Source organism: Eublepharis macularius, chromosome 7 (assembly GCF_028583425.1).
Source record: "Eublepharis macularius isolate TG4126 chromosome 7, MPM_Emac_v1.0, whole genome shotgun sequence".
In the NCBI taxonomy this organism is placed as follows: Eukaryota; Metazoa; Chordata; class Lepidosauria; order Squamata; family Eublepharidae; genus Eublepharis; species Eublepharis macularius.
In genome coordinates this window covers 130098723-130120154 of record NC_072796.1, presented here as the reverse complement: position 1 = coordinate 130120154, position 21432 = coordinate 130098723, and the positions used below count along the sequence as shown (strand labels likewise).

The 21432-nt window shown below is 43.6% G+C and overlaps 1 protein-coding gene across 1 annotated transcript in view; it reads left to right on the top strand.

Moving 5' to 3' along the window:
* The window catches only part of HHLA1 (HERV-H LTR-associating 1), a 43870-nt gene that overhangs the window by 11476 nt on the left and 10962 nt on the right, over positions 1-21432 (top strand). Inside the window, exons 7-13 of the mRNA XM_054985905.1 lie at positions 2575-2661; positions 4277-4369; positions 4697-4951; positions 6647-6889; positions 8428-8505; positions 11565-11636; positions 13111-13179. Coding sequence (XP_054841880.1) covers positions 2575-2661; positions 4277-4369; positions 4697-4951; positions 6647-6889; positions 8428-8505; positions 11565-11636; positions 13111-13179 — 897 coding nt within the window. The remainder of the gene's footprint in view (positions 1-2574; positions 2662-4276; positions 4370-4696; positions 4952-6646; positions 6890-8427; positions 8506-11564; positions 11637-13110; positions 13180-21432) is intronic.

Below are 21432 nucleotides of genomic sequence, written 5' to 3'. Positions count from 1 at the left end.
TCCTTCGCTTTCTTATGGGAGGATGTGGGGACCTGCTTTGGGGGGCCATATGGCCCCCCAAAGTCCAATCTGTCTGAAACTTGGGTGGTTGTTAGAGAAGGGTTAGAGGAAGGTCCCCACCAATTGTGGGCTTATTCGGTGGGAAAATGCCTCCCCCAGACGTCCGGGAATACGGAGGCATTTTCCCATTGAAAAGCCGAAAGAAAGCCGAAAGAATCCCGAAACGTTTCGGCTTTTTTCTTTCGGCTACCCGAAACGTTTCGGCATTCTCCGAAACGTTTCAGCATTCCCCGAAAGAAGCCGAAACACTTTTGTTTCGGCATTCTTTCAGCATTCTGAATGCCGAAACACACATCCCTACTCTGGACTTATTGGTTTACCACTCTGCTCAGCAAAAACTTCAGCTAGAGGAAGGTTTTGAACTTTGCCAAGCAGAGTGGTAAGACAGAAGCCATTGGTTGGAGGCTCCTCTCCACACTTCGTTGTTACTGTCACATGCCCTTAGAAATACACTTCCCAGAATGCACCTTGGTGCAGAAATGATTGGAAATTAGAGGAATTGGGAAGTCCGGGTTGGGAAATTCCTGGAGATTTGAGGGTGGAGCTTGGGGAGGACACTGTTTGAGGGAGGGGTGGGAGTTCAGCAAGAATGTGACACAATAGAGTTTGCACTCCGAAGTTGCCATTTTCTCCAGGGAAACTAACCTCTGTTTTCTGGAGATCAGTTGTAACGCTGGCAGAACTCCAGGGCCCATCTGGAAGGTGGCAACCCTAGGAGGAAAAAAGGTGGAAGTGAGATGGGCAGAGCATCTCTAGCTACAGCCTGCATTTGAGGTCTCTTCTTCTGAGCTTTCAAGAGTCAAAGTTCCTTTTGTACTAGAGTTGCTAGCTCTTGGTTGGGAACTACATGGAGATGGGAGGGATGGAGCTTGGAGAAGGCAGAATTTGGGGAGGGATGGGGTCTCATCAGGGCATAAAACCATAAAGTCCACCCTCCAAAACAACCATTTTCTCCAGAGAAACTGATCTCGGTAACTGGGAGATCAGTTGTAATTCCAGGAGATCTCCAGCCACCACCTAGAAGCTGGAAACGCTATACTAAGCCAGAATGACTGAGGGCCAGACTTCCAATCCTTAGTCCAGCCCTGATGGTAACATTGGGACTTTTACAGGTTGAAGCAGGGAGCTTAGAGCAGCACCTAAATCTGTGTGGCCAATTCTCAGGGCTTTCTTCATGTATGAGTATACAGCATCATCTTTTGTGATTGTCAGTACGCCCGGGGAATAGAACACGCAACTATGAAGACAGGGGACGTTTTTTACGAGGGGGCCGGCACAACAAGGGGAGACGGACTTGACAGCAACAGGGGAGACTGACCTAGTGGTCAATCTCTCGAACAGAACCTTGTCAGATATAGAAAAGGCGGCTTTGAACAAAGGATTGGGCTTTGTACCGACCCCCAGATACAATGATTTTCAAACCAGGATAGACGTCTTCAAGTTGGTGAGACAAATCAAACTGAGAGTTTTTTTCGGTGGCAATGCACTTGCAAGAAAGGAAACCGGCATACATAAACGTTCCTCCTTTACTCCCACTGTTAACAATCCTTATGTACAGACTTTTGAAAAAATGTTATTAAAAGAAATTGGCAGCATAGAAGCCCGTGGGGGTAGCGCCCACAATAACTTACGGAGGGAGGAGAGGATGGCTCTAAGGAACTTGAGATCTGATGACTCTATTATAATAAAAGAGGCTGATAAAGGGGGTGCAATTGTGCTGATGGATAAAAAGGACTACATGAAGGAAATAAATAGACAGCTAAACAACGAAATGGATTATAAACCCATCCCAAACGATCCTGTAAAGAAGATCAGTCTATTAATAAAGGTGACAGTGGATGAAGCACTAGCCCTGGGATATATCACGGAATTAGAACATACAGGTTTAATTAACCCGTCCCCTAGAACACCAGTTATGTATATATTACCAAAGATTCATAAGGAGGGGTTTCCCCCCCCAGGGCGCCCAATAATATCGGGAAGTAATTCAGTTTTGGAACCGTTATCCAGGTATTTGGACTTCTTTTTGCAGGGCTTTGTAAGAAAATTACCTAGATCTCCAGCCACCACCTAGAAGCTGGAAACGCTATACTAAGCCAGAATGACTGAGGGCCAGACTTCCAATCCTTAGTCCAGCCCTGATGGTAACATTGGGACTTTTACAGGTTGAAGCAGGGAGCTTAGAGCAGCACCTAAATCTGTGTGGCCAATTCTCAGGGCTTTCTTCATGTATGAGTATACAGCATCATCTTTTGTGATTGGCAGGCATTCTGTTTCAAGCTCCTGGATTAGCCAAGCCTGGTATAAATACCTGGCTTTCTGCTTGCTGCATTTTTGCCTCCAGCTTCCCCCACAAGTGTTAGGTCCACATTCTCCCACGAACCCAGACCAATGCTGAACCTGATTCCATCATGAGGCCCCAAGATTGTTTTCCGGACCCTTATGATAGCAACCCTTGAAGTGAAAGGAGGCTCTCGTTCATCAGTTCCTTCTGAATCTTTCTTTTCCTTTTAGGCAGAAATCTGTCAGATTTATGGGAAGCAGTTGAGAAGTCCCCTGTTATTAATTACACGTTTTCTGGTAACGTGTCAGATCTCCTGGGTGAGTATATCCTGAATATATTAATGAGCAGGATCAAGCTGTTGGGGAATGAAAACAGAAGCTGAGTTGCACGGATGGAAACCTCTCCAGCTGATCTTGATTACATTCGCCTGATGATTGTTGCTTCCCAAACACGGAGATTCTTGGGTACGGCATCCCTATTCTGGAAATCTCAGCATCCTTATTAAACTTGCTATATCTCATGCATACCTCATACATCCCGGATAACTCCATGGCAACCATACTGAGAGCATCATGGAGAATCCCTTGGGGTGCATTCCCCGAATGTGTGGGAACGTCCCAGGCCAACCTCAGATGGGAGAATGAAACCCTCAACTGAAGGTGGCCAGATGCCCTGAAAAAAATGTCCTGACCCTTTAACAGAGGTTTAATAGGTAGAAATGGGAAATTGAAGCTCTCCAGGGCATGGAGCTAAATCACATCACCCGATAATCCCTGCAGGTCAAAATGATATTAATGGGACAGCTAGAAGGACTGGTTTCCAAGTGGACAATCCTGTTTAGGCCAGGTTTGAATTCAGGTGGTTGTCATCAATAAAATATACTAGAGGCATACATGAGGATGCTATCAAAGCATAGAGCAAAGCAGATATGAAAAGAGATTGATTTTTTAAAAATGGAATAGTGTAGACTCTAGGGTCAGCAGCTGTTTCTGGCTAAAATTAACAGTAAGGGGAGGGTTTTCTCCCTCTCAATAATAATAGTAATAATAAATCAAATTTCATATCAAACCAAATTTCATTATTATGGTCATAGACCAGCACAAGTCTTGTGAGAATTCCCAACCACCACAACAAATGTCAGTCCCTGGCAGGTAGACCCCTCAAGCCCACCCACAGTGAACACATGTTGGTTCCAGCAAAAGTAGCTTTATTAGAATCTATGCAGTTCAGGTCTGTACCCCGTCACGGAGTTTGGCAGAAGTGACAATTCAAATCAAGCAGTCTCTGCTATAATTGATTTTCCTGCGCTCTAAATGACATTTAAGGTTTTGGCACGCAAGCCTACACGAGTTTTGTGAGAATCTATTTAGTTATGACTATGCACCAGGTATACAATAAAGTATTCTCAGCACCTGGGAAGAGTAGTGAAAGCTGGCATCTAGGCACACCAAGGTCACGGTTAGCTGAGACTCGCATATTTCTCTAAGATAACCAGGGAGGCCCGTTCTGGATCCTAAGCAAGTAACATCTGCAATATGGTTATGAATGATCAGAGAGAGAGTACACATCAAGTTAGCAATAAGACAGTATAGTTTCAGCATATTGCGGCACACGCAATACAACAAACAGACAACCATGGCATGGCTGTACATAGACATGAGAACAAATAAGGTTAGAATTATCACATATAATAATTCAAGAATGGTTATTAATAGTAACAATAGCAATAGCAACACCTGGGCAGGGGACTGTCTGTCAACAAACCTGTAGCATGAAGTTCAGGAATAGCAAAAGGAAGCGCTTCATTATGCAAGATACACTTAGCTTATGGAATTCTCTCCTCCATTCACACTAGGTTGGAATTGGTACTCTAGTTTTACATAATAGAAAGCAGCTGCATTTTCCGAGATTTTGTTTCTTTTTCTCTCCAAGATTTAGACTCCATCCTCCCCAGCCTGATTCCTTTGCGAGAAGATGCTGAGAAGGTCCTTAGTGAGACCGCACAAGGCATGTGGACTTTTAAAAGTAAGCAAGCGATCTTCAGTGCTAAACATTTTGTCGTCTTACAAGGGCTATTGAGACTTTGGAGCTGATTGATGGTCTCTTTTATATGGAGGTAGTAAAGAACGTTGTCACCTCTTTTTAAATGGGTTGGATGATGTTCTGTTAATTCCCGGACTATGTGCCATGCTTCAGCCCTCTGTTGTGGATGGGGCTGTGGCTCAGTGATGGAGGTGCCTGGAGGATTTCAGGAAGACAGTTTGCAGCGATCTCATGCCAGAGACACAAATCAAAAAGCTATTCCTTTTGCTATGCAGTAGATGATGTTTGCCTCCCCGTTCCTCTTTTCAGCTACAAAGATGCCAATGAGGACGCAGACCGGAGCCTCAAAAGGAGGCGAGATGCTTTTGACGCAGCATCCCATGTGGCTGCGGACCATGAGTTTGAAAGGCGCCGAGGGTCCATCTATACATGCTGCCTTGTGGCTGCAGACTGATGTCTTGAAGGGACCTGACGTTTCGTCAACTAAAACAGCTTCAGTGGAACCTCCTTCTCCTACCACAGTAGAAGACGACAATATCTCATCAAGAGCACCACCAGTGCCAAGTGAGTTTGCGCATTCAAAAGATGAGCAGTAAACTCTTGGATACCAGCTGAGAATATAAGGGAATTTCAATCAATGGTTGATTTCTCTGGGCATTGCCATGTCAGCAGAAGACCAAAACCCAGGAAAAAATAAATCAGTAAGACAGTAATTCATACCAAAATGTGTATGCAAAATATAATTCTTAATCACAAGACAGTAATAAATCACATGTCAGAAGGAAATTTTAAAGAACCATCTCAGTAGAGTAAGTACAAAGACCAGTCTTAGTCAATTTCAACAGACCGTGCCTTCCGAGGGCAAGGAAATGGCGCTGGAAACAAAATAAATCAAGTGAACGTCCGTTTGTTCTAGAGTCCTTTCGAGGTCCAAGCATCCGTATAGATCATAAGCCATCAAAAATGTGAAACCAAGTTGGCAGACAGTAATCTTCTGAATTAGTTCTTGTACTAGGTGGAAACAGACAGATGGTTCCCAGGATCCAGCCCAGTCCCGGGTTGGCCCGACAAGCGGCCAGCAAGATTAAATCAATCAGCTTGTTTCATCTAGCCACGATTTCATCAGGGGCCACAACAAACACCACCAAAGTTATTCAATTGAAAACGGCTAAACAATTCTTAAGTGCAGTCTTTTCTCAGCACAGCAAGGTCAGTAAACTGTGGCCCTCTAGAACAAACGGACTTCACTTGATTTATTTTGTTTCCAGCACCGTTTCCTTGCTCTCGGAAGGCACAGTCTGTTGAAATTGATTAAGACTGGTCTTTGTACTTACTCTACTGAGATGGTTCTTTAAAATTTCCTTCTGACACGTGATTTATTACTGTGTTGTGTTTAAGAATTATATTTTGTATACACATTTTGGTATGAATCATTGTCTTACTGATTTATTTTTCCCTGGGTTTTGGTCTTCTGTTTACTTTGGTTTAGTGTATTCGGGGTTGCCCTTATTGTGTTAGTACTGTATCCCATGTCAGCAGCTTAGTTATAAAGCATCTACTTTCCAGCCAGAAGGTCCCAGGTTCAATCCTCAGCATCTCCAGTGAAAAGGATCAGGTAATGAGTGATGCAAAAGACCTCTGCCTCACTGAGAGTCTGAGTAAACAATACTGACTTTGATGGACCAATGGTTTGATTCTGTATAAGGCAGCTTCCTGTGAGGCTATTAAATTGTTAGTTTTTCTATCATTGGCACTCAATGAAGTAGGACAGAGTGGGGGGAAAAGCAAAGAGAAGGCTTTGTGTTACAGGGCTGGTGATATTTGAGGGGAAGACTGGAGAATGTGACACAGGGATGCTGTTTTCAATGGCAGCCCTGTGTCCCTCATCATAGAGTTTTTAAGCTAAGAGATTTGGTCACATCATGAGAAGACAAGACTCTGCAGAAAAGTCAATAATGCTAGGAAAAGTGGAAGGCAATAGGAACAGAGGAAGATCTAAAACGAGATGGCTCGACTCAGTAAAAGAAGCCACATCCTCCAGTTTGCAGGATCTGAGGAAGTCTGTTAATGATTGGACGTTCTGGAGATCTTTCATTCATAGGGTCGCCATAGGTTGGAGGTGACTTGACAGCACATAATACACACACACCTGTATCTCACAACAGGGAATTCCACCCTTACAGTTTACAGGTATATAACATAGATATGTTGGGCTTGCTTTGTAGTCTACAATATCTTTTGTACACTTTGATTCCCCAGCTCCCAAGATGTCTGTCGAGCCTTGGACAATTGGCCCCAAAGGAGATGAGACCATCTCACCCAAATTCAGCACATGGCGAAAGACTGTTAGCTTGAAAAGCACAGCACCATCATCTTTCCAGGCGTCCTCATTGCTGCAGGCAGGTGTTTCAATAGAATGGGAGGTTTCTGCAACTAAAGTCATGCTTTCGCCTGCACCTGTGACAAGCTATGACATTCTAACTGGAACACAGCCATTTCCGAGTGAGTACATGGGGTGCGAAGAGCTAAAACAAGAATAGAGGTTCTCTGAGAATATGAAGGAATGTTGCTTTATATTGCTATCCTCTTACCAGTCTTCTTGTAAGAGCTTAGACCTTGTTTTGGACACAACAATGAAAAGGGAGCAACATTTATTCCTGGGTATACTTTTGAGACTTTATGAAGATTAAAGTTGTATCAGATACTCTTGATACTGATTTTTCAGTTGAAAAGCAAAATTGCTATCTAAGGATCTAGATGGTAGATATGTTTCTTGAAATACATTGTAGGAATATTCACCCTTATTCTCAGGCTCACTGCCTCCTGTTCCAGTTATAGCTTCCTCCTTCTCCTTCTTCCTTGATTACTCTCTTGGCTAATCCTGGCCGAGGTGATGCCATAATGCAATATAGCAAATCCGATTTAGCAATATAATGACATCACTGAGGACAATTGCATGGATGGTCCCAAACAATCAGGGAGCAGGCAGAATACAGAATAATGTTGCCAGTTTGGTGTAGTGGTTAAGAACAGCATGACTCTAATCTGGAGAACTGGGAGATTCCCCACTCCTCCGCTTGAAGCCAACTGTGTGACCTTGGGTCAGTCCTAGCTCTTCCAGAGCTCTCTCAGCCCCACTCACCTCACAGGGTGATTGTTGTGGGGATAATAATAACATACTTTGTAAACCGAGACCTTCAGCATAAAAAGCAAGGCATATACTGGTGGCTGTATATATCTTGCTTTCTATGCTGAAGGTCTTGGGTTCAATTCCTGGAAACACCTTGGTTAAAGAACCTTAAAAGACTTCTGGTCCAAACTTGGGAGAGTTTCTGCCAGTCAGAGCAGACAATAATCAGCTAGACAGATCTTATTACCACCATAGGGCAGCTTCATATACCCACTGTAAGTGAACAGGCAAATATCCAGTTGTGTGGGAAAGCTGTCGAAAGGGGGAGACCATTCACAACAGTGTAAAAAAAATTGTCCTGAAAAAAGAGTGAGTAGTTTTCCATTCCCTTTGAACAGAGAATGGTTTCATGAATGAGTTGGTCTGTTGGTCTGGATCTCAAGTACACCATCTTCTCTTGATAACCAAAGCAGCAAAAGGTGACTTGAATGTGTGAATGAATCCAGGTAGTTCATTCGCACGTTTGTGATCCCATTTGCTGCATTGCAACACTACAGCTAGAACTTTCGTGTTTTTGATGAGTGTGTTCAAGTATTCAGCCACACTTCATCAGGATATGAGAAACTGAGCAATGGAAGCATGTGTGAAGATGTTCTGTGAGTTGAGGAGCTTCATAGGTGTGTGATGGAGATGGTTACGTGTGTATCATCAGGAGAGAAATCTTCTGAACTCTTTATCTGCCACACACACAAGACTGTTCCTTTATTTTCTTGGTTAATGAATGCAGAATGACAAATTTCTGCTGATTGTGCATGTGTACACAAGCCCTCAATGTGTTTTTGGAGTTTAAATTTCCCCCCAATCTTTTTTTTTTTTTTACTTTTTTTTTTATTCCCCCCAATCTTTTTAGCAACTGGAGTTCCTTTGCCACTGGTTTCTCCTTCTACAGAACAAGGGCAAGATTTGTTGAAGACCTTCCTTCCATTAAGTGAGTTGAGATGGTTTGTTGGGTGTAACACCCAAATTATTTATTGGTAAAATTTGGAAGGGGAAGATTTTGTTCATTGTTGCAGAAAATGTTTGTGATGTATTTAAGAGTCTCCCCACACAAGGCGTCTTAAATGGGGATGCTCAAGTGAATGATCTTATACTTGTTCTTCTATTGTGGATACACATGCACTGCTAGGGAGACAGAGTTTGCTTGAATATAATGAATATAAAAATAAGTTATTTGAGCATTCCCACCTAAGATATCTTGTGTAGAGAGACTCTTAAGAGTCTCTGTACATGAGACAGTATGCAATGTTAGCTGGGAAGCATAGTTCAAAAAGACAGAACCAAAGGCTGTCAATTTCACCTCTCTACACAGAACAGGCAGAGATCGCTCCACAGAGGGCTTGTTAATTTCATCTTTGCTTCCCCAAAGGTTCTGTCAGTTTCACCTCCCCTTTGGGAGAACCCTTTGGGGAGCTGAAGATGAAGTTAACAAACCCTCTGAGGAGCGATCTCTGCCAGCTCTGTGTAGAGAGGTGAAATTTTAAACTAGGCTTCCTGGCTAACATTGTATCTCCCTACACTTGAGTGTCCTCATGTAAGAGGTCTTGTGTAGAGAGACTCTGAGACTCATAAATATCCTACAGCATACACTTTGCGGGTCAAGACCTGCTTTGCCTGATGCATGAAATTTCTCTCTAAGAATTCTCAGCGGTGGTAGCCAGCTGTCTGCTTAGTATTCAACCATCTGTGGATTTTGTGGAGGTGAACTTTCCGACTTCCCTTTCCAGCTGTGCTTCACCCAACCTCCTGATTTTTTTCCCCTTGGGGGTCAGCAGACCCTCAGGATGGTTGGGAGGTGGGTGGATTGTCATCACTTTCATTTCTGGTGGAGACTGGCACAGAGCGGAGGGGGAAGGGTCACTAGACCCTGAGATAGGGTTGCCAGCCTCCAGGTGGTAGCTGGAGATATCCCAGAACTGCAACTGATCTCCAGGCCATACATAACAGTTCCCCTAGAGGAAACAGCTGTTTTGGAAGGTGGACTCTAATACACTGTTGAGGTCCTTTCTTTCTATAACTCCCACCCTCTCCGGGTGCCAGCCTCAAAATCTCCAGGAATTTCCCAACCTGGAGCTTGCAACCCTGCCCTGAGAATAGGGAATGTAGGCAAGGTGTCACATTACAATGTGGACCACAGATGACTACAATGCCCAGTCAAAGCTGGTGTATCCCACTTCTGCTATGGTTCTTGCCTACAAGCAAACACTTTGAACACAGTAGAGACCCCCTCACCTCTGCAGGAGTATACCGTATACCCTGCAGCTGTGGACAAGTTTACATCGGGACCACAAAGCATAGCATCCAGACAAGAATAAAAGAACATGAAAGACACTGCAGACTTGGACAACCTGAAAAATCAGCAGTGGCTGAACATAGCCTAATGCAAACAGGGCACAGTATCTTATTCCAGGACACCAAAATACTGGACAACACTTCCAACTACTTTGTCAGACTGCACAGGGAAGCCATTGAAATTCACAAGCATAAGCAAAACTTCAACAGGAAAGAAGAAACCTTAAGAATGAACAGAGCATGGTTTCCAGTTCTGAAAAACACCAGGCTAACAAAACACTCTACACCCGACAATAGCCCTGCGGAGAAGATTAGCACATCAAGCACCAATCCATATGCAAAAGAACCTCCTCATGATACAGTGAAGCCTCCCGCCATTAGCATTCCACACCCTGGGAAACTCTTACAGGATGACTCAGCTCAACCCCACCCCTCCTGAGTAGATACAAATGACCTGCCAACACCTTTTCCACACTGTGACACTGAGAGATCTCTGTCTTTTGGTGCTACACCTCTGAAGATGCCAGCCTCAGCTGCTGGCGAAACGTCAGGAACTACAATGCCAAGACCACGGCAATACAGCCCGGAAAACCCACAACAACCATCGTTCTCCGGCCGTGAAAGCCTTCGACAATACATCAAACACTTTGAACCTTATGCTCCAATTTGTCAGTCTTTCAGGTGCTATAAAACAGAGAGACCATAGCTCAGGGGTAAAGCATTCCCTTGGCCTGCAGAAGGTCCCAGGTTCAATCCATGGCAGTCTCTCCAGGTTAACACGTGGCATGAAAGACTGCTTCTCGAAACTCTGGAGATCTGCTGCCGCTCAAAATAGAAATCATTGACTGTGATAGACGAATGCTCTGATTCATTGTTCTTTGAAACAACATATAAATCATTCGTTTCTTCCAATATTTTATTTTCCACTTTCTAGCCAGCAGGCTCTCGAAGTCATTTATATAAATAATCGTCTTAATCTACATTAATTAAAAACATTGATCAAAAGCAGATAACAGAATGCTGTCCAAGGCAAATGCTTCCAGCTGAACTCTGCAAAAAGAGAGTTCTGTAAGTTTCTGGTCCAGATCACCTACAACAGTTCCCTCGGGAGGCTGTTCTGTAGGCAGGGTGCTGCTACGGAGAAGGTCCTTCAGTTGACGGCCATCTGCCCTCATGTTAGGATCCTGGCTGCAGACCAGAGAGGTTCAAGGTATGAGGCAGAGTCAAGATCAGGATAAAGGTCCAATTTACCAATAAACATTCTGAAATGCCCTGAGTAGCCCAGGCAAGCCCAATCTCATCAGATCTCTGAAGCTAAGCAGGGTTGGCTTTGGTTAGTAATTGGATGGGAGACCCCCCCCCCAATGAAAACCACGTTTGCTATGCAGAGGCAGCCAATGGTTAATCACCTCCATTAGCCTCTTGCCTTGGAAATCTGGTTTGCCTTAAGTCAACTATGGCTTGATGGCACTTTCCTCCACCACCATTCTGAAGGGCAAGTTTTCAAGGTGGGAAATGTCATCCGAAGCAAGTAAGATCCAATGCTGAAGTAAGGCAGGAAGCCGGAAAGTTAAGATCATTCTGGGATTGGCTGCCCATACTAAGGATACTGCCTGCAAGCCATGAAATATTTCAGAAACAATCATCATTGTCCTGCCCATGAGAGATGCTGATGTGCTTCTGGATTCTTTCCCGCAGCTGAAGCATCTGTGATCGTGACCCAGCCAACTTCGTCAAAAACAACTAGAGCATCTTTCCCGATGCAGACAGGTGAGCTCCTTTTGGACGGAAGCAAGCGTGCACCTAGCGTGCTCTGTCCTAAACCCAAGGATGTGAATCCCTCCTTGACAGACGGGCTGATTCATTAGTTTGATGTAGTTGTGGCTAAACTCCAGCTTTTCACTTCTGAAGAGCAAATCAAAGACTGAGCTGATGGGCAGGGGGAGAGGGGGACCTTTATTTATTTGTTTATATTTAATTTATATTCCGCCCTCCCCACATCAGCAGGCTCAGGGTGGATCGCAACCAAGTTTAAAAACATATTTCATCATATATACAATTTAAAATCATAAAACATCCTAATACATAGATTAAAATACATGTAAACATATTCACACACATACACACACACACATATATGTGTATGTATGTATGTAAACACAACGGCACATAATCCAGACGACCCCCTATTTAGCCATCTCCAGAGTATTTTGCCAGGGATGTATGAGAGATGGTGGTGTCACTAGTAGGGAGGGCATGTTCTGTGGTCCCCCGGCTAGGGGGCACCGCCTGGCATCAACCATATGCCTAGCGGAACAGCTCCGTCTTACAGGCCTGGCGAAATGCTAATAAATCTCACTGGGCCCTGGTCTCATTGGACAGAGCAATCCACCAGGCTGGGGCCAGGACTGAAAAATCCCTGGCCCTGGTCAATGCCAGGCGGGCCTCCCTAGGGCTAGGAATCTTTAACAGATGCTTATCGCTAGAGCAAAGAGTCCTCTGGGGTTCATATGGGGAGAGTTTAGTGCTAAGACCCACACATAGGCAGGGCTTTTTTTCTGGGAAAAGAGGTGGTGGAACTCAGTGGGTTGCCCTCGGAGAAAATGGTCACATGGCTGGTGGCCCTGCTCCCTGATCTCCAGACAGAGAGGGGTTTAGATCGCCCTCTGCGCTGCTCCAGCGGCACGGAGGGCAATCTCAACTCCCCTCTGTCTGGAGATCAGGGGGCGGGGCCAGCAGCCATGTGACCATTTTCAAGCGGTTCCGGAACTCCATTCCACCGTGTTCCAGCTGAAAAAAAGCCCTGCGCATAGGTATGATCCTGCTAAGCTTTGTGCACTTTGCTAAAGATCCTTTTTTTGTTGTTGGGTTCACAACAACGTGCCAGTCTATCAGGCAGCAAGACATAGCCTTTGTTCCTACCGTTTGGGTGCAGCCATAAGTCAGTCGCGACTTGACAGCATGTATGTACATAGCTGCTGTAATGGTCTACATACTAGACAGGCTACCAGAATCTTACACTGCCTTCCAACTGTGAGTGCGGTCACAGTTTCTTTGATGCAGTGACAAGGGTTTTAAGTTGTGCAGAGTTTCAAAGGAGCACAGCATCAAGAATAGGACATTGACCACTCTCTGCATGAGAAGACCCCTTTGGAAATATACGACTCTATTCTAAAGTGTAATTCGTATGTCATAACCCAGTCTTGCTCATACTTTTATGTTCTTTCCCTTCTTTTGCTGCTAGGGAATTGGGCTTTGCTTGCACTGTCTACACCTCCAAAAAGGCCCGGTGTTTTCCAAAAGGTGCATTCCAGTAAGTATCCATCTCTTGGACGGCAAAGGTTGTGTAGCCTCGTAGCCTCGTTTTTAATTTTTATTTTTTCCCATGTGGTAAGGGTGGCTGCTGCTGAACTTGTTCATTGCTGAGCTTGTTCATTGCTCTGTGGATCTGTATGAAAGGGAGCCTTAGATTTTTATGAGATCATGAAGCAACTTTGCATCGAGATACTTTGCAGATTGTCTCAAAATATATCTAAAATTGTGAATGTTTCATACTCAGGCAAGTGTCCCCTATGAGGATAATTAAAAAACAGCTGATGACAGGGAAAATGATGAATGGCATACAAGGAAGTGTAACCAAGGAGGTTGAAACAACAGAAATAAATATATGGCCAGGTTGGTTGTAGGAGAACCAGTTTGGTGTAGTAAGAGCGCTGGACTTGAATCTGGAGAACTGGGTTTGATTCCCCACTCCTCCACTTGAAGCCAGCGGGGTGACCTTGGGTCAGTCACAGCTTCTAGGAGCTCTCTCAGCCCCACCCACCTCACAGGGTGTTTTGTTGTGGGGATACTTTGTAAACCACTCTGAGTGGGTGTTAAGTCATCCAGAAGGGCAGTATATAAATCAAATGTTGTTGTTGTTATATCAAATTGTTGAAATTAGCTACAATATAAATTAAAAACACTGGTATAAACTTTAATAGGAATACATAGATTAGATTAAAAGCAACACATGATTGTACATATATGTACTAAACCCTCATATATACATATAATAAAATCATTAATATACAGGTATACTAGTACAACTAATAGCCATGTGTACAAAACTAATAAAACCAGAAGCGTTTCAGCCCAAAGGCCTTAGTCAGTGGTACATAAATATCAAAGGCAGCACTTCATCCATAAAACGCATAAATAAAACATTCATGAACTAGCATATACTGAACGCTGAGATGAAATTAAAATAACATGGAGTGAATTCCTTAGACTTCTACCCCAGAGCAGCAAGAATAAATGTCAGGGCACTGCTACATAATAGGGGTTGTGCTTCCTTTGCCCGTAAATCTTATAGCCAGGTCAAGAATGTCAAATTCAAGATGGAGTGCTGGATACCCACCAAAGATGAAACCAAAATTATGCTTTTAATCTAATCTATGTATTCCTATTAAATGTTATACCAGAGTTTTTAATTTGTATTTTAGTTATTTTCAACAATTTGATATATATTTATTTCTGTTGTTCCAACTTTCTTGGTTACCCTTGGTTTACGGGGTTGTTGTTTTTCACTCCCCCCTTTTTTGTTGTCTGGTGGCATCAAGGAAACCAGAGTGAGTTCCCAGGACTCAGTGTAAAAATCAGAGCTAAAAATGGAAGGGTCTGAACAGGGGTCATTTCATAGAAAAAGAGCTGGAGGAACTCATTAGCATAACTCATTAGGATAACTCATTAGCATATGCCACGACATCACCAGAAATGTGTTATTCGCATAACTGATTTGCATATGCCACACCCCCTAACATCACCTATCCTGGCTGTTTTGGACCCAACCCTGGCCATTCAGGGCCAAAATTGGGCTCAAAATGGTCAGGATCAGGCTGCTGCTGAACAGGAGAGTTATCCACTACCTGTCAGAGGCCCGATCCGGGCCGTTTTGGCCCCAATCCAGGACAAAACGGGTCCAAAATAGCCGAGAGTCAGGTGGGCAGGGCCACCTGACATGTGACCTCTTTGGGGAACTGCTGGAACTGCGTTCCTGTGCATTCCCCCTCGAAATGAGCCCTGGGTCTGAGGAATTCTCTCCCACCAGTTTCTCTCCAGCAACAAGCCCAGAGTATCAGTGAATCCCGCGAATCCATGGAGAAACTGGATGCAGAGAATTTTGAAATCACTACCGTGCTTTCAGGCAGTGCCAGCCAGATCTCCACACAGCCATGGACATGGCTAGGTTTTCCTTGGGCTATGCCTCTTCCTTTCCCTTTTGCACTACCATAACCTCCTGGTTCATGCATAGCTGAATCACTTTGCCAGGTCACTATACTGGACTACTGAGAACATGTTTCAGGGAAGTTGTTTTGCATGAGGGTGTGGATTTATGGTGGGAGGGTACATGGATTTGGTGAAATGGGGTTTTCAGGTAGCTTAGAGTTGCCAACCTCCAGCTGGAGCCAGAAGATCTCTCTGAATTACAACCGATCTCCAGACTTGAGAGATCTGTTCCCCTGGAGAAAATGGCTGCTTTGAAGGGTGGCTTCTATGGCAGCACATTCCTGATGAGTTCTGTCCTCTCTCTGTGCTATTCCTCCCCAGGCTCCACCCCCAAATCTCCAGGAATTTCCCAGCTTAGAGCTGGCAACTCTAGATATCATCTCAGTCTAAAATCTCCCATCTAGGACTCCTGTATACCTGAAGCCAGCCTACTGGACTAAAGGAGGCTTATGGCCACTGTTCTGAACCTATAATCCACCACTGCCTATGATTAGCATAACATTATCATTGAGTGTCCTCCAAAGAGTAAGTTAAAAAATTAGAGCCTAAAATTGCATTCTGGAGAAGGTAACTTTATTTATATGGATGTATTTATGATATAAGTAGATGATACACAGATCTCAGACATAGCACTTAATGAAATGTTTCTGTCTGATGGCTCGCGGCCAACTCTTAAATGTTGGGATTGATTCCTGAAATGTAGAGTCTGAGATTTTATCACCACGGTGAGGTAAGCATTATAAAACTTCCCCCCACTAGGTGTCAGAAGCCGTTGCAAGAGGTAAGAAGGGCCTGCCTAAAATAAAGCACCCCTTGTTTGCCCCCCAAAATTCTGTGAATGTCCCCCAAGATCACGCTCTGGGAAAGATCATAAGGCCCTTATAAGAAACCCTGGCCGTTTTCACACGGCTTACCTTATTCTGCAAAATAGCGAAATCTTGCGCGAAACCTCGCGAGATTTCGCTATTTTGCAGGATAAGGTAAGCCGTGTGGAAATGGCCCCTGTTGCACTGCATAAAAAAAATCAAGTCCGGAGGCATTTAGAGTCCAACAAAATTTGCCAGGGTATGTTTTCATGATTCACTTTTTCCGATAGATCAGGCAGTAGCTTTTGTATTTTATAAAACTTGTAAGCCAGCTCATTTGTATACAATTTTCTTGTGCCCAGAATCAAAAGGCGTTTTCCTTTAGTTAGTTAAAACCACATCATCAAACTAGCAAGATATTTCCAGTAAGCCTGGGAGAACGGGTGAAAACATGGCTAGCTAGGACTCCAAGACTGTAGGCTCCTGTGCGGTTGAACTTGGTGGGCTGCAGAGGAGAATGCTGTACAAATTTCACCAACTGCATTCTTTGGATTGGCTAAACACCAGCATTTTCATTTGTCTGAGAATGTATCTACAGGCTGTCTCCTTTAAAGTGATTCTCTTGGTATCTCTTCCCTTACCTGCTATCTTTCTGGGACAATGAGACCCAGTATGCTTGCTAACCGAAACCTGTAACGTGGCCGATACTATTTCGAGCGGTCAAGTGAACTTTAACTCGATCTTCTAACTAGGGTTGCCTTCTTGTTCTTACCTGGCAGGGCTCCTTCACCTTTAAAAGCTGCATGACCAGCAGAAATTCATCAAGTGTCACTATTTCTGGCAGAACGAAGCTGTACCTATTGGATATGTGCCCGTTGGTCACACAGCTCTCCAAGCCCAAGGTCCTTGCCAGCAAAAGATGGCGAGCCAGTTTTTTTTTTAAAAAAAGATTTCATGATTCTAGCAATTCACATGACATCTTTTAACAAAAGAGGGAATGTGATTTACCTGGGACAGGTAGCAGGAATCAGGGACTGTCCCAAGTAAACAGGGATAGCTGGAGACACATTATGCGCAGACAGAGTTTGTACACTCCTGTCCTCTGAACAGAAGGTGGGATGTGTTATATCTTCCTGTTTTTCCCCGTATTGCTTTCTGTCATACTCTTCATTGCAGCACTGCAGATTTCCATCAATTGTGCAACACTTTTACAGCATTACAAGTCAGCAACCTACTCATTGCTTTCAGGTAGCAACTAATGCTGCAATCACAGCAGGGACTCAGGAGGAGCCAGGCCCAAAGATAAAGTGGCAAATATTTTTATTATTTCTTTGCACTTTCTGAATTTTGCCTAGGACCATCCAGAAAGTTGTGGGTTTTTTGGTAAATGATTCCTATGTGAGTGTTATGGGCTGTCAGGTCGCCTCCAACCTATGGTGACCCTATGAATGAAAGACCTCCAAAATATCTTATCATTAACAGGCTTGCTCAGATCCTGCAAACTGGAGGGTGTGGCTTCTTTTATTGAGTTCAGCCATCTCATTTTGGGTCTTCCTCTTTTCCTACTGCCTTCCACTTTTCTTAGCATTATTGACTTTTCCAGAGAATCTTGTCTTCTCATGATGTGACCAAAGTATAATAGCCTTAGTTTTGTCATTTTAGTTTCTAGGGAGAATCCAGGCTTGATTTGATCTAGTACCCACTTATTTGTCTTTTTGGCTGTCCGTGGTATCTGCAAAACTCTCCTCCAGCACCACATTTCAAATGAATCAGTTTTCTTTCTGTCAGCTTTCTTTACTGTCCAACTTTCACATCCATACACAGTAATGGGGAATACGGTAGTTTGGATTATCTTGATCTTGGTTCCCAGAGAGACACCTTTATCTTTAAGGATCTTTTCTAGATCCCTCACAGCTGCTCTTCCAAGTCTCAATCTCCTTCTGATTTCTTCATTGCAGTCTCCCTTTTGGTTGATGATTGAGCCAACGAATAGAAAATCTTGAACAATTTTAATTTCCTCATTGTCAGCTTTAAAATTGTGTACTTTTGTCTTCTTGATGTTCAGCTGTAATCCTGCTTTGGAGCTTTCTCCTTTAACCTTCCTCAGTAGTTGTTTCAGGTCTTCACTATTTCCTGCTAGTAACGTGGTGTCATCCAAAACATCCTATCATTAACAGACTTGTTCAGATCTTGCAAACTGGAAGACGTGGCCTCCTTTATTAAATCAAGCCATCTTTTTTTAGGTCTTCTAGCAAACCTCAAAGCTCTCTGTTTTGTTCTTACAACCTCAGGAGGATAGAAGAACAGACTCTCAGGAATAGGGAAATGTGATCTTTCACAACTTAATTATTCTTCCAGTTCAAACAACGCAAGACTTACAGTGAAATCCTAAGCACAGTTACTCCTGTCTAAGTCCATTGAAATCAATCAGTTTAGACTGGAGTAACTCTGCTTAGGATTTCACTGTATGTCTGCCTTAAGGGTTCATAGAACAATCAGCAGAATAAAGCTTTTTTCTGGATTATACCACTTCAGGCTGCAGATAGGGTATGTGGCATTTAAATCTTCCCCCAGAAAGCTGGAGGCCCCTCTTTTAGTATGTGTTTTAGAAGAGGACATTTTTACAATGGGATATGGGGTTTAGTTTATGGCCATGTGCATTGTATGAATTATCCTTTTTTTTACTGCATTTTGTGTAATCCAGTATTTGCATTCTTATATATCATATGCATCTTTTCTTTGTGATCCAGCTGTGTTATTATAGGTCTCAAACAGTTCCCATTGCATTGTTTCCAGTTTTGTAGTCCACCTTGAGTCTCAACCAGGGTTGCCAGGCCTCCTGCTATAGAGGGAGACCTCCCGGCATCCCTGTTTGTGGTGAGCAAGTGGAAGTGGGGCATATGCTGGCATTGTGCCGGTACACTGACATCACTTCTGGTGAAAACTAGAAGTGATGTTATGGGCACTCTAGGATTTACAAAAAACTCTATGGTTTTCTCCCCAATGTCAGCAACTCCTGGGATGAATTAAGGGGTGGGGATTGGACTAATGTCACTTTAAGCATTCCAGGATTTGGAAAAATCACTTCCAGTTTTCCTCAGAAGTGTCTGTTGTGACAGAGGCTGCTTTACCTAAGGCAAAGGTTTTTTAAAGGGTTTGCAAAGTCAAAGAAACACACAATGGCAAGATATCATTGCAACTCACAACAATTTAAATAAGAGGGCATAACAATTCTCAATAAATGAACCAAAGAACGAGGACAATGTAGAATGACCAGGTAACAGCTGCCTACATCTCTTTCTGGGCTGTTGGGGGCTTCTTACAGCAACCTCAGGTTCCTGGCCTGCTTCCCTGAGAACTCCCGATCCCCAGTGAAGCCCAGCCTGCTACATCTTCCTCTTCCTTTTCAATACTTCCTTTAGCTTGTTAGGCACTGCCTCCTAGGACTAGCAACTCCTGGCCACCTGGCAAGTCATGCTGGCTGAAGGCTAATTCCATCACTTGGAGCTCATAACTCATTACGAGGAAGACTGAATCACTGGGAGGAAGTAATCCCATAGCTACTTGTAGTTATGGAACCTAGGTGCTGATATGCTTGAAGCAGGAACAGGATCATCTGATAACACAAAACCATCCCCTGCTCCTCCTTGGAGATTCTTCTGGGATGGCACTACAGTGACATCAGTGCACTGGCAGTTTCACACAAGACTCCCAAAAAGAACAAGGTAAGTTCCAGAAGTTCCCCTCCCACTGGGAGGTCATAGGGACCTGGCAATCCTAGGTATCCCTTTTGTGTCTTCCCATTCAGAAACATCTACCTCCACAACAAGTTTTGGAACCTCCAGCTGTTTTTATGATTGGCTCTGGCTCCCTGGGCAGCCATTTTTAGTTGACTGCCTCTTCCCATGACAGCCATTTTGTGATGGCACGCAGTAATGGTTCTCAAAATTCTAAAAGCAGCCAAAGGCTCAACAAGATCGGGGAATCCTGGACCAGAATCATATACAACCACCAGGAACTTTAGCATACCCCAAAAATGCAACTCATTAGTGTGGAGCTATTTATTTCCAGATATTTATATCTCACCTTTCCTATTTAACCGATGGCAGCTCACCAACATGAGCACAGGCCAACTGATGTAGTTGACACAGTGTAAAATTACAATATAAACAAGTTCAACAAAGCTCCCACAGAGAAACAACACTACCTTGATGGCCTGCCAGAAAGAATTAATTTACTTCAGATTCAGCTTAAGTGAGCCTACTGAAAAGGAACAGTCTTACAGGTCTTAAAAAAGGCCACCAATGTTGGAGTTTTCCAAATAGTCTCTTGTAATCCCATTCCACAACACAGAGGCAGTGATTGGAAACCACTCAAGAATGGTCAGAGACAAAATGCTCCAGACAAGGAAAGGAGACTGAGGAGAGAAATTGCCATGAGGAGTCCAGTTGGCAGACAGGTAGATTCAGAGTGAGGTGGTTCTTGCGGTACACATGCCAAAAAAGATGGTTAGAAAAGACCGTTGGTTTAATAATGCATGGCTTGAGCTTGGAAATGAAAATATCTTCTGAAGAAAAAGTTACTGATACCAGCTATGACGGACCCCCCCCCCTTCACTCCCCCACACTGAGGCCGATTTTCTTGCCAAAATTCAAGTTTGCTTGCTATGGCTGAGCAGCCCCAAGTAGTGTGTCTCTGTTTATAGTTGGCTTTTTAGCCCAACCCAGAAACTTGATAGGGGAAAAGCAGGAGTCCTCGTCTTTGTATGAAATGGCACTAGAGGCTGAGTAACTCCCAAACGAAACAGCAATTTTATTGAACAGGCAGGGATGGAGTATGGCCAGTCAGGGGTTGAAATTGTTGAAGTAAAATTTGCTGATAGAATAGAATACTTTAAAAGTAATAGGCAAAATCATTTTCTGGCAGCTTAGTTTCAACGTTTACAATCCTTAAGAGTGAGAGGTCTTTTAAAAAATACTTTGGTTAAAACCACAATGTTTCTTCACAGAATTCCCTTTTCACCTCAGGTATCCTGACATTAGTTCAACACTGTTTTCTCTTTACAACAGACCTGGGATCTTCTTTAGAACCAAACCCTCTTTCTTGATACTGGGTAGGAATTCTTCTTCTTCACCTAAGAAGACATAACTCTATTCACTTGGCTTGAATGGGAGTCTCCATTTACTACCCATTCTGTCAAAAACACTCCCAGTTCTAACTTGGCTTGTAAATGTGTTTCAACTTGTGCTGGCTTTTATACTTGGAATCCTTAACTAAGAATCTTCCTTAAGACAAGGTTGTTATGGTTAGGGTGAACTTTTTCTTTTTAATCACTTCAGAGGGGAATCTGTCTGACCCTCTTTATCAGACTTTCTCACACACTCCACTTAACTCCACTGAACTCAAAATCGTGTCAGCACCAACTGTCCTCCTGAGGGCTGGTTCTGACTGGCCAATCAGAGAGAGGAGGGAACAGCCTGTCAATCAAGCTA